This window comes from Oncorhynchus keta, chromosome 30 (genome assembly GCF_023373465.1).
Source record: "Oncorhynchus keta strain PuntledgeMale-10-30-2019 chromosome 30, Oket_V2, whole genome shotgun sequence".
In the NCBI taxonomy this organism is placed as follows: domain Eukaryota; kingdom Metazoa; phylum Chordata; class Actinopteri; order Salmoniformes; family Salmonidae; genus Oncorhynchus; species Oncorhynchus keta.
The window spans coordinates 22,462,318-22,474,920 of NC_068450.1; the positions used below are offsets into that span (position 1 = coordinate 22,462,318).

General features: G+C 41.2%; 1 protein-coding gene across 2 annotated transcripts in view; it reads right to left on the minus strand.

The window, feature by feature from the left end:
- snx25 (sorting nexin 25) overlaps positions 1–12,603 on the minus strand; it is a 57,702-nt gene that overhangs the window by 7,969 nt on the left and 37,130 nt on the right. For both annotated transcript variants that reach the window (XM_035743997.2, XM_035743998.2), the window contains exons 12-16: positions 6,905–7,045; positions 6,476–6,589; positions 5,499–5,660; positions 5,239–5,356; positions 4,820–4,886 (exon numbers count right to left, since the gene is read on the minus strand). In XM_035743997.2, coding sequence (XP_035599890.2) covers positions 4,820–4,886; positions 5,239–5,356; positions 5,499–5,660; positions 6,476–6,589; positions 6,905–7,045 — 602 coding nt within the window. The remainder of the gene's footprint in view (positions 1–4,819; positions 4,887–5,238; positions 5,357–5,498; positions 5,661–6,475; positions 6,590–6,904; positions 7,046–12,603) is intronic.

Below are 12,603 nucleotides of genomic sequence, written 5' to 3' on the forward strand. Positions count from 1 at the left end.
GTTTTAGTACAATACCACTCGCTGTCATATACACCAGCGTTCCCAAAAAACCGGGTCGCGGACCAGCACATTCACTACCGGGCTCCACGGAAAGGATAAATATATATATTTTTAAAATCGATAAAATAAAATACCTGTTGAATTCTTTTGAGCGAAGAAAACATGAACAAGAACGACAAGGCAAGTCTTGAAAGACACGTCAACAAACGTGGCTGCACTGAGAGCGTCATACTTCGTGGCTAGCTGTATTGCTAAGGCCAAGAAGCCGTTCACTCTTGGCGAGTTGATGATTCTACCTGCTGCTAAGGACATTTGCAGTGAACTCTCAGGAGATGCTGCAGGTAAGAAGATAGCAGGTTCCTCTTTTCAGCTACCACAGTCACTAGGCGAATTGATGAAATAGCGGAGGACGTTGAGGCACAATTGTTAGAGATGCTTAACGAGTCACTGTGGTATACAATCCAGGTTGACAAACCTCCCGATGTTAACAAGGCAATACTGCTTGTTTATGTGCAATATACATTTCAGGATGTTGTGCATGAGGATATGTTGTGTGTGCTGTCCCTGCCGACTAACAACGGCCACAGAACTATTCAAGTCTTTGGATGATTACAGTCGTGGCCAAAAGTTTTGAGAATGACAAATATTAATTTCCAAAGTTTGCTGCTTCAGTGTCTAGATATTTTTGTCAGATGTTACTATGGAATACAGAAGTATAATTACAAGCATTTCATAAGTGTCAAAAGGCTTTTATTGACAATTACATTAAGTTGATGCAAAGAGTCAATATTTGCAGTGTTGACCCTTCTTTTTCAAGACCTCTGCAATCCGCCCTGGCATGCTGTCAATTAACTTCTGGGCCACATCCTGACTGATGGCAGCCCATTCTTGCATAATCAATGCTTGGAGTTTGTCAGAATTTGTGGGTTTTTGTTTGTCTACCTGCCTCTTGAGGATTGACCACAAATTCTCAATGGGATTAAGGTCTGAGGAGTTTCCTGGCCATGGATCCAAAATATTGATGTTTTGTTCCGCGAGCGACTCAGTTATCACTTTTGCATTATGGCAAGGTGCTCAATCATGCTGGAAAAGGGATTGTTCATCACCAAACTGTTCCTGGATGGTTGGGAGAAGTTTCTCTCGGAGGATGTGTTTGTACCATTCTTTATTCGGGGCGGCAGGCTAGTGGTTAGAGCGTTGGACTAGTAACCGGAAGGTTGCAAGTTCAAACCCCCGAGCTGACAAGGTACAAATCTACCCTGAACAGGCAGTTAACCCACTGTTCCTAGGCAGTCATTGAAAATAAGAATTTGTTCTTAACAGATTTGCCTAGTTAAGTAAAGGTAAAATAAATATTCTTAGGCAAAATTGTGAGTGAGCCCACTCCCTTGGCTGAGAAGAAACCCCACACAAATGGTTTCGCTTTACTGTTGGCATGACACAGGACTGATGGTAGCGCTCACTTTGTCTTCTCCGGACAAGCTTTTTTCCAGATGCCCCAAACAATCGGAAAGGGGATTCATCGGAGAAAAATTACTTTACCCCAATCCTCAGCAGTCCAATCCCTGTATCTTTTGCAGAATATCAGTCTGTCCCTGATGTTTTTCCTGGAGAGAAGTGGTTTTCTTTGCTGCCCTTCTTGACACCAGGCCATCCTCCAAAAGTCTTCGCCTCACTGTGCGTGCAGATGCACCTGCCTGCTGCCATTAGAAAGCTCTGTACTGGTGGTGCCCCGGAGCGCAGCGGGCCTGGAGCTTGCTGGACTTTCTTGGGCGCCCTGAAGTCTTCTTCACAACAATTGAACCGCTCTCCTCGAAGTTCTTGATGATCCGATCAATGGTTTATTTAGGTGCAACCTTACTGTCAGCAATATCCTTGCCTGTGATGCCCTTTTTGTGCAAAGCGTGTTTCCTTGCAGGTAACCATGGCTGACAGAGGAAGAACAACGATTCCAAGCACCACCCTCCTTTTGAAGCTTCCAGTCTGTTATTCAAATTCAATCAGCATGACAGAGTGATCTCCAGCCTTGTCCTCATCAACACTCACACTTGTTTTAACCTCACTAGGGTAGGGGCAGCATTCGGAATTTTGGATGAAAAGCGTGCCCAATGTAAACTGCCTGCTACTCAGGTCCAGAAGCTAGGATATGCATATAATTGGTAGATTTGGATAGAAAACACTCAAGTTTCCAAAACTGTTAAAATAATGTCTGAGTATAACAGAACTGAGGAAAATCCATCCAAGGAAGTGCTATTATTTTGAAATGTCTCTTTTCCATTGAAAGCCTATCCACCATACAAAGACTTATGACACAGTTCACGATCTCTATGGCTTCCACAACATGTGGCCAGTCTTTTGGCATTGTTTCAGGCTTTTACTCTGGGAGGAAAAGCACTTTCAATGAGTGGCCAGTGGAAATTTCCAGACACAAGTCCAGCGTGCCTTTCTTGTTTCTCCTTTTCTATTGGCGAAGATTTTGTCCGGTTGAAATATGATTGATTATTTATGACAAAAACATCCTGAGGATTATAAACATCGTTTGACATGTTTCTATGAACATTTATGGTACGTTTTAGATTTTTCGTCTGTCTGTTGCAACTGCGCTTTGTTCCAATGTATTACTGAACAAAACGCACCAAAAAGGTTTTTGAATATATAGAGACTATCGAACAAAACAAACATTGATAGCGTAACATGGAGTCTTCGGAGCGCAAACTTATGAAGATCAAAGGTAAGTGATACATTTTAACGCTATTTCTGACTTTTGTTACTCCTCTTCTTGGCTGAAAACTGTTTGTAATGATTTGTCTGCTGGGCGCTGTTCTCAGATAATCGCATGGTTTGCTTTCGCCGTAAAGCCTTTTTGAAATCTGATACAGCAGTTGGATTAACAAGAAGTTTATCTTTAAACTGGTGTATAACACTTGTATGTTTCATTAATTTTTATAATGACTAATTCTGTTTTTTAATTTGTCGCTCTGCAATTTCACTGGATGTTGGCCAGGTGGAAACGGTAGCGTCCTACACCCCCTAGAGAGGTTAACGAAAGAATCACTGACATTATGTCAGCTGGTCCTTTTGTGGCAGGGCTGAAATACAGTGGACATTTTTTGGGGGGGGGATTCAGTTCATTTGCATGGCAAAGGGGGACTTTGCAATTAATTGCAATTCATCTGATCACTCTTCATAATATTCTGGAGTATATGCAAATTGCCATCATACAAACGGAGGCAGCAGACTGAAAATTAATATTTGTGTCATTCTCAAAACTTTTGACCACGACTGTGCATGTCAGGAAAATTTGATTGGTCATTCTGTGTTGGCGTACACACGGACGGGGATGCTGCCATGGCTGGAAGGCTGTCTGGTTTCACTACCCAGGTTAAAGAGGTTACGCCTGAATGGGAGTCTACGCACTGTGTCATTCACAGAGAAATGCTGGCTAGCCGAAAAATGGCACCTGAATTTAACGTCGTACTGAATGATGTTTTAAAGTTATCAAATAACATCAAAGCACACGCCCTTAACTCGCATCTGTTTGGACAGCTTTGTGAGGAAATAGACGCAGAGCACAAACGCCTTATCATATACACAGAAGTCAGGTGGCCGGGGGAGATCGCTTGACAGAGTGTTTGAGTTACGAGAGCCGCTGCAGAGATTTCTTTCAGAAAAAAAAAGTCACCACTGGCAGCACATTTCAATGACAAGGAATGGGTCGCAAAACTCGCTTACCTGTGCGACGTATTCAACTTGCTCAACGAATTCAATCGGTCACTTCAGGGGAGAATGAAAACTGTCTTGAAGTTGGCAGATAAAGTGGCTGCATTCACAGACAAACTGGAACTGTGGGGGCGGCGAGCGGACAGGGGCATATTTGAAATGTTCCAAACATTAGCGGGGATTTTGGGAGAGACAGAGACGTCTTTCTCCCAGCTGGTGCGAGATCACCTAGCTTCGCTGTCAATGGAGTTTGAGCGTTACTTCCCAACCGCAAAAGACCCACGAAGTGTGAAGGAATGGATCCTCAACCCATTCGTGAATGTCCCAGGTGAATTGTCCATGTCCGTGCAGGAAGTAGATCAAATCCTTGAGTTTGTAAATGACTGTGGCCTTAAAAGTATGTTTGAGATAACTTCATCTCTTCAGAACTTCTGGATTAAAATCCAGGCTGAATATCCTGAGAGCCACAAAAGCACAACGTTCCTTCCATTTCCAACATCCGATCTTGGCGAAGCGGGGTTTTCCGCAATGATGGCAACAAAAACCAAATTACAGAGTAGACTGGACATACGGAACATGTCACTGTCTCCCATCATCCCTAGATGTGACCATCTTGTTGGGAAACAAGCTCAGGGCTCCCACTGGTGGGAAACAAGCTCAGGGCTCCCACTGGTGGGAAACAAGCTCAGGGCTCCCACTGGTGGGAAACAAGCTCAGGGCTCCCACTGGTGGGAAACAAGCTCAGGGCTCCCACTGGTGGGAAACAAGCTCAGGGCTCCCACTGGTGAGTTGCAATGTTTTTATTATATGATTAGAGAAAAATATGCACTTTGTTTTTATGTTTCTACTTAAACTAAAATGTTATGAAAAGGCGGCTATACAAAAACTTCTAGGCCTAATTGATATTCCGATGGCCGGTCCGGGAAAATTGTGACAACATGAGACCGGTCCGTGGTACAAAAAAGGTTGGGGACCGCTGATATAGACCTTAATAAACCTTGCCTCTTCCCAGATCTGCGTGTACTCTTTGCTTCACACACTGGCAGGAAATAAGAGCAGAAATCTGATAAAACATTTTCATAAAAAGAGTGATGCTTACTTGTTTATGGTCCTTCCAAACGTGACTTGAACTAGTGCAATTAGAGTTTTTCGTACCCATTTAAACACTGAGAATAAAAGGAAGACAAACAATATCACAGAGTGACAGGCTGATAGCAAGGTGACTAGATTAAATAACAGATCCATTAACAAAGTTAGTTTCCAATAACAACAAACAATAATCTATCCCTTTCAAAATTGCTTTGAACAATTCATTTGATTTAAAGAACACAGACATAACATACACAAACCACACACTCAGTCTACTGAGGTGAAAATGACAGTGTAGTGTCCCCCAAATGGCACCCTATTCCTTTTATAGTGCCCTGCTTTAGACCAGGGCCCTCTCAAAAATAGTGCACTACAACAGGGAATAGGTTGTCATTTGGGATGTAGCCATAGCGTAGAGGTTCCACTCACTTCCTCTGAGCTCAAAGATCTCTCCTATGAGCATGAAGCAGGGTTCAGCCAGAGCGTCTTTCTTCCCATCAGCCTCGTCTCCATAGTCAGAAAGGTCACTGTCATCCTCCGCCTCCTCCTGTTGGGGAAAAAGGAGTTAGTGTGTATGTGTCTCTCTTTGTGAGAAAGACTAAAAGGATAGACATGTTTATAGACATACATACATATTAGTCCCACCACCCCAGCCAGCCAGGTCTCCTGATGTGACGGTGCTTACTAACCTCGGTGTGTGAGAAGAAGTCTCCAGACAGTCTCTCCAGGAAGGAGGCCAGGGAGAAGGAGGATTTCTTGTGGATGTCCATGACCTTCAGGTGCTCTGGGGAGGGGCTGAGGAAGGCATAGAGCGCCTCACTCTGACACATCCGCTCGTCTGTCAGCATTTTCTATACATGGTGGAGAAAATAGCTGCAGATTAGACTAGCTGTGTCCCAATTGACACCCTATCCCATAGGGCCCTAGCAGGGACAGAGTTGGAGTCTGGGCTACATCCCAAAAGGCATAGATTCCCAAAGGCTCTGGTCAAAAGTAGTGCACTATATTGGTCATCAAAAAGAAAGGAGGACCAGACCAAGGCACTCTTAATATAATGAATGAAAATGTTGATTTGTATGGCATGTTCAATGGAAAAAGCGCTTAAAAACTATATATTGGGAATAGGGTGCCATTTGAGACACAGTCGATGCTAATAACTATGGAACCTGACGAGTGCAAATCAATGAGGCAAACAAACTAAATCCTCATCATTCTCGTAATAGTAAAGCTTTCCATCATAACTAACATTGTTGTAAAAGCTTGTAAAGAATGTGCTCAATTTAATCTCAAACTTTGACTCTCATCTCCAAACTTAGTACATTGTGGTTGTCTCATTTTTCATTTTTTTTCTCCCGATATTGAAAGAGCCTAGCTTGAAATCCTGATGGCCAATCGACATGCCGTGAAAACAGCAGGAACGAGCCACTCCAATAATACAAATTAATTTCCTGTCAGACAGAAACATTTTGAAATGAGGAAACAAACTACCTGAGCTCCCAATGGTAGCTATATGTGACATCATCAACTCAAATGACATCTCCTGTTCTGAAAAATGATGTCCTGAGGAGACCGATAGTGAGAAATGCCTTCCACATAAACAAAACACTGATTTGAGTGACGTTTTCACTATGATGTGTGGTTGAACTGTGTTGGCAGAGTGACTTACTTGTAAAAAGCTGTTGAGCTGGTTTTTGGACTTTTCAAGGAATTTTTGGTCAATTGACTTGAATGGCAGTTTACTGACGGAGGGAAGCTGGACTTTTTTCAAGGTAGGGAAACACTGCATAAAGAATATAAAATCAAAGAGAGGAGAGAGAAAACAAGAGGAGTTATGTTTCAGTCTTCAAGTCTCGTTGTGTGTAGCACCTCATGAAATGCAGTGGCATGGTGACTCACTCCATCTCCATGGCAACCGGCCGGTGGAAGCATTGTTAGGGTGATTATCAGATGGCAGGCAGTGATATTTGAAACAAACGGCTGTGATGTAGCAGTGCAGGACTGTGGTAATTAAAAGGCTGTTGTTGGGGGGCAGACAGAGGGTGAGTCAGAGACGCTAGCTAGGCAGGCAAAAACATTAGCATGGAGGATCCTTTACCTCAGTCAGTTTTCGGTGCAGGGCCTGGAACTCTATGAGCTTCCTGGTGACACTCCAGCGGCTGTTCTTAGAGTCGTCTCCCTCCAGCAGGCTCACTGAGACGCAGTAGCAAGGCATCTGCTCTCCATTTTCCTCTACTGCCTGGTGGGGGATAGGGGACACAGTGGGAATCAATTCCCTTTATTTCACTGCAAAGAATGAGTTGTGGACACAGAGTTAGAACATGGTCAGAGAGTATGGTCAATGGCTACAGTAGGGTGAGACCAAGTGGTCAGAGTATGGTCAATGGCTACAGTAGGGTGAGACCAAGTGGTCAGAGAGTGTGGTATGGTAGAAAATGACAAGATTGTGTTTTAATACAGTTTATGCATCAAATAAGGTTTCTCAGTACTCTCTCATCTGTGGAGTTGGACCTCTGGGGCTTGGCGCTGGTAATTGATATAGGATGTCTTGGTGAAAAAACCTAGAGCCTGCACCTCAAAGAATGAGTTGTTGTTTGTGTACCAGGGAGGAGATGTCTCCGGTACGGACAGCTGATAAGATGAACCTTGTCTTTGGGGCCAAACCCTGGATCCTATACAATTAGAACAGTCTTCACAGCAAATGCAATCTGGCTGGGGGGGTTACTCCTTTCTGACATAAAAAAACTTCACCTCTAGAGCCAACCCACACATTAGTTGTTTGTCATGAAGACTCAGGAGGATGTACTTTGCTATAAAGGTTGTAACCAAACTCTGCTCGTTGGGCTCTTAACAATCACCATTGAGTGACCGTTAATGCTCCATTATTGCAATAATTAAAGACATCTAAAAGTCTATCTTTTGGTAAGAATAATTCCAAGACCATGGTCAGTGGTTACAGTAGGATGAGAGCAAGGTGTACTGATGGGAGAAAAATGGGGCCTTGATCCAGGTGGTGACCAAGAACTCAATCAGTGGCGGATATAGATATAGGCGACATGGGCAGCCGCCGAGGGTGGCATCTTGCTGAGGGCAACACGGGGCGCCTGCACAAGAAATAAAATCATGAAATGGTGACATTTGCGCGATCGGTTTTCTATCGCTCATTTGCACGTCACGTCAATGATATCATGTCACCGTGTGGGACTGTGGGTCAATTAACCTTGTCGGAGTGCTAAATCATTAAGAATAATATAAAACCAGTCTGCACACCAGCAAGGTTAATTGGTTTAGTCTTGATTCTTGGTTGACAGTGTTGGGGGATGGGTAATGTATTGATGCTCGAGTGCCAAAATCAACAAATTTGTTTCTATTTGTCTTTGTTACTTCTTTTTTATATTAATGAGTCTTTTTTGTTGTTGTGTATATGTGTATTATATATACACATACATACAAGTTTGAAATGTTATGATTATTTGTGGTGTTCCAAATGTTGGAATAAAAATGAGTTAGTGCAGAACGGTGCTTCTTTATTTTTGTTGGGGGGGTGCTGGATTCTTGCTCTGACGTGCACTGTCAACTGTGGGACTTTATACAGACAGTTGTGTGCCTTTCCAAATCATGTGCAATCCAATAGAATTTACCACAGGTGGACTGCAATCAAGTTGTGGAAACATAAAGGATGATCAATGGAAACAGGATGCACCGGTATTCAATTCCGAGTCTCATAGTAAACGGTCTGAATAGATGTTTTTTTATTTTGAATACATTTGCAAAAATGAATAAAAACATGTTTTCGCTTTATCATTATTGGGGTAATTGTATATAGATTGATGACAAAAAAAACATGTAATCCATTTTAGAGAAAGTCTAACCGAACAAAACGTGAGAAAAAAAATCAAGACTTTTTGCTGGGTAGTGTTAGTCGGCTGTACCTGAGCAAAAACTCTGGTATTTTCCATACTATAGCTTGTTCTCTAGGGCAGTGGTTTTTCAACCAGTGTGCTGGGTTGACTTAGAAACACCCGTGCAGAAAGAAAATCAAATACTACATTGAATGGCACATGGTTACATCCGGATGGTTGCTTCAAGTCAGGTGCGCTCCGGCTGTTGTTACATTTGAGGGGTGCACATCACGAGTAAAGTCATTTGTATCATTTTACTTCACCAATTAGCACAGGCAAATCGGATTAGTGTTAGCAGTACCCCAGCCTCTGCCATAGAAACAAACAGAGTGGCTTCCACTCTGTGGTTCCACCGTTAAAATGTAGAAAACCGCTTATTTCTAGACCTTTCCGTTCAAAAGTGAACGATATACCCAAATCTAACTGCATGTAGCTCGGGCACTGAAGCAAGGATATGCATATTCTTGGTACCATTTGAAAGGAAACACTTTGAAGTTGATGGAAATGTGAAAGGAATGTAGTAGAACGCAATAGATCTGGTAAAAGATAAAACGTTATTTTTTATTGTTTAAATACTGTTCTTCTGCATTTTTTTGTACCATTATCTTTGAAATGCAAGAGCAAGGCCGTAATGTATTATTCCAGCCCAGGTGCAATTGAGATTTTGGCCACTAGATGGCATCAGTGTATATGCAAAGTTTTAGACTGATTCAATGAACCATTGCATTTCTGTAAAACAAATTGTATCAAGACATCCCAAATGTCCCTAATTTGTTTATTAATATCTTTTCATGTTCAAAATTGTGCACTCTCCTCAAACAATAGCATGGTATTATTTCACTGTAATAGCTACTGTAAATTGGACAGCGCAGTTAGATGAACAATAATTTAAGCTTTCTGCCAATATCAGATATGTCTATGTCCTGAGAGATTTTCTTGTTACTTACAACCTCATGCTAATCGCATTAGCCTATGTTAGCTCAACCGTCCTGAGAAAGGGACACCGATCCCAAAGAAGTCAATTGACTTGCCTAGTTAAATAAAAAGGTAAAAAATTAAATAAAATTGCACTAAATACATTTGTGGCAGAATCTTTTATCACATCGAGATTTGTCACGGTTCAACAAAGGTTGGGAACCAGTGTTCTAGGGATGTGCATCTTTCCCTTTCAAGACGATTCGAAAAGTATCTAGAAACATGGGCTCCAATACAGGAACGATACGTTTTAGTTTGAAACGATTCGGAGAGATGTGATTTGATTAGAGAACGAATCGATGCGAGTCGGTTCGATGCACCAACATTTGTTGCATAAACATATGACATTTTCCATTCCAAATTAAAATCTTCTGCTCATGGAACTCATGAGCTGGGCCTCTCTGAGATGTATTTGTCTGAACCAAGGGGCCAGGGTTCTGGTCTAGAAGCTCCTACAATTTTGCTTCGGTACTGCAGTTTAACTGATACCCAGCCAAGAAACACCATTTTCATACGCTGTCACATAGATGTCAGATTTGAACATTCCCAATCAGACACTTTAGTACTCACCTTTATGCACAAAACAGCTATAGAGTTATTCAAATAATTGTAGCTGGGGCAGATTTTCCCCCATCACTCACAGCTGAAGATATTACAATTTTATACTTATTTCATGTCTGTCATGTTTTTGGATGACGATCAAAAATTGTTTTTATCATTGCTCTCGTCTCTCTGCAGACAACATATAGTGAGCACCATGTTTGGAACTAGAAATAGCAGTATCTAATCGCAATACATATTGAATAGTGAAGGGATAGGGGATAGCTAGTCAGTTGTCAATACATATTGAATAGTGAAGGGGATAGCTAGTCAGTTGTCAATACATATTGAATAGTGAAGGGAAAGGGGATAGCTAGTCAGTTGTCAATACATATTGAATAGTGAAGGGAAAGGGAATAGCTAGTCAGTTGTCAATACATATTGAATAGTGAAGGGAATAGCTAGTCAGTTGTCAATACATATTGAATAGTGAAGGGAATAGCTAGTCAGTTGTCAATACATATTGAATAGTGAAGGGAAAGGGAATAGCTAGTCAGTTGTCAATACATATTGAATAGTGAAGGGAATAGTGAAGAATAGTGGAATAGCTAGTCAGTTGTCAATACATATTGAATAGTGAAGGGAAAGGGAATAGCTAGTCAGTTGTCAATACATATTGAATAGTGAAGGGAAAGGGGATAGCTAGTCAGTTGTCAATACAAATTGAATAGTGAAGGGAAAGGGGATAGCTAGTCAGTTGTCAATACATATTGAATAGTGAAGGGAAAGGGGATAGCTAGTCAGTTGTCAATACATATTGAATAGTGAAGGGAAAGGGGATAGCTAGTCAGTTGTCAATACATATTGAATAGTGAAGTGAGTTGTCAATAGAAAAGGGGATAGCTAGTCAGTTGTCAATACATATTGAAAGGGGATAGCTAGTCAGTTGTCAATACATATTGAATAGTGAAGGGAAAAAGGGGATAGCTAGTCAGTTGTCAATACAAATTGAATAGTGAAGGGAAAGGGGATAGCTAGTCAGTTGTCAATACATATTGAATAGTGAAGGGAAAGGGAATATCTAGTCAGTTGTCAATACATATTAAATAGTGAAGGGAAAGGGGATAGCTAGTCAGTTGTCAATACAAATTGAATAGTGAAGGGAAAGGGGATAGCTAGTCAGTTGTCAATACAAATTGAATAGTGAAGGGAAAGGGGATAGCTAGTCAGTTGTCAATACATATTGAATAGTGAAGGGAAAGGGGATAGCTAGTCAGTTGTCAATACATATTGAATAGTGAAGGGAAAGGGAATAGCTAGTCAGTTGTCAATACATATTGAATAGTGAAGGGAAAGGGGATAGCTAGTCAGTTGTCAATACATATTGAATAGTGAAGGGAAAGGGAATAGCTAGTCAGTTGTCAATACATATTGAATAGTGAAGGGAAAGGGAATAGCTAGTCAGTTGTCAATACATATTGAATAGTGAAGGGAAAGGGAATAGCTAGTCAGTTGTCAATACATATTGAATAGTGAAGGGAAAGGGGATAGCTAGTCAGTTATCAATACAAATTGAATAGTGAAGGGAAAGGGAATAGCTAGTCAGTTGTCAATACATATTGAATAGTGAAGGGAAAGGGGATAGCTAGTCAGTTGTCAATACATATTGAATAGTGAAGGGAAAGGGAATAGCTAGTCAGTTGTCAATACATATTGAATAGTGAAGGGAAAGGGAATAGCTAGTCAGTTGTCAATACAAATTGAATAGTGAAGGGAAAGGGGATAGCTAGTCAGTTGTCAATACATATTGAATAGTGAAGGGAAAGGGGATAGCTAGTCAGTTGTCAATACATATTGAATAGTGAAGGGAATAGCTAGTCAGTTGTCAATACATATTGAATAGTGAAGGGAATAGCTAGTCAGTTGTCAATACATATTGAATAGTGAAGGGAATAGCTAGTCAGTTGTCAATACATATTGAATAGTGAAGGGGATAGCTAGTCAGTTGTCAATACATATTGAATAGTGAAGGGAAAGGGGATAGCTAGTCAGTTGTCAATACATATTGAATAGTGAAGGGAAAGGGAATAGCTAGTCAGTTGTCAATACATATTGAATAGTGAAGGGAATAGCTAGTCAGTTGTCAATACATATTGAATAGTGAAGGGAAAGGGGATAGCTAGTCAGTTGTCAATACATATTGAATAGTGAAGGGAAAGGGGATAGCTAGTCAGTTGTCAATACATATTGAATAGTGAAGGGAAAGGGGATAGCTAGTCAGTTGTCAATACAAATTGAATAGTGAAGGGAAAGGGGATAGCTAGTCAGTTGTCAATACATATTGAATAGTGAAGGGAAAGGGAATAGCTAGTCAGTTGTC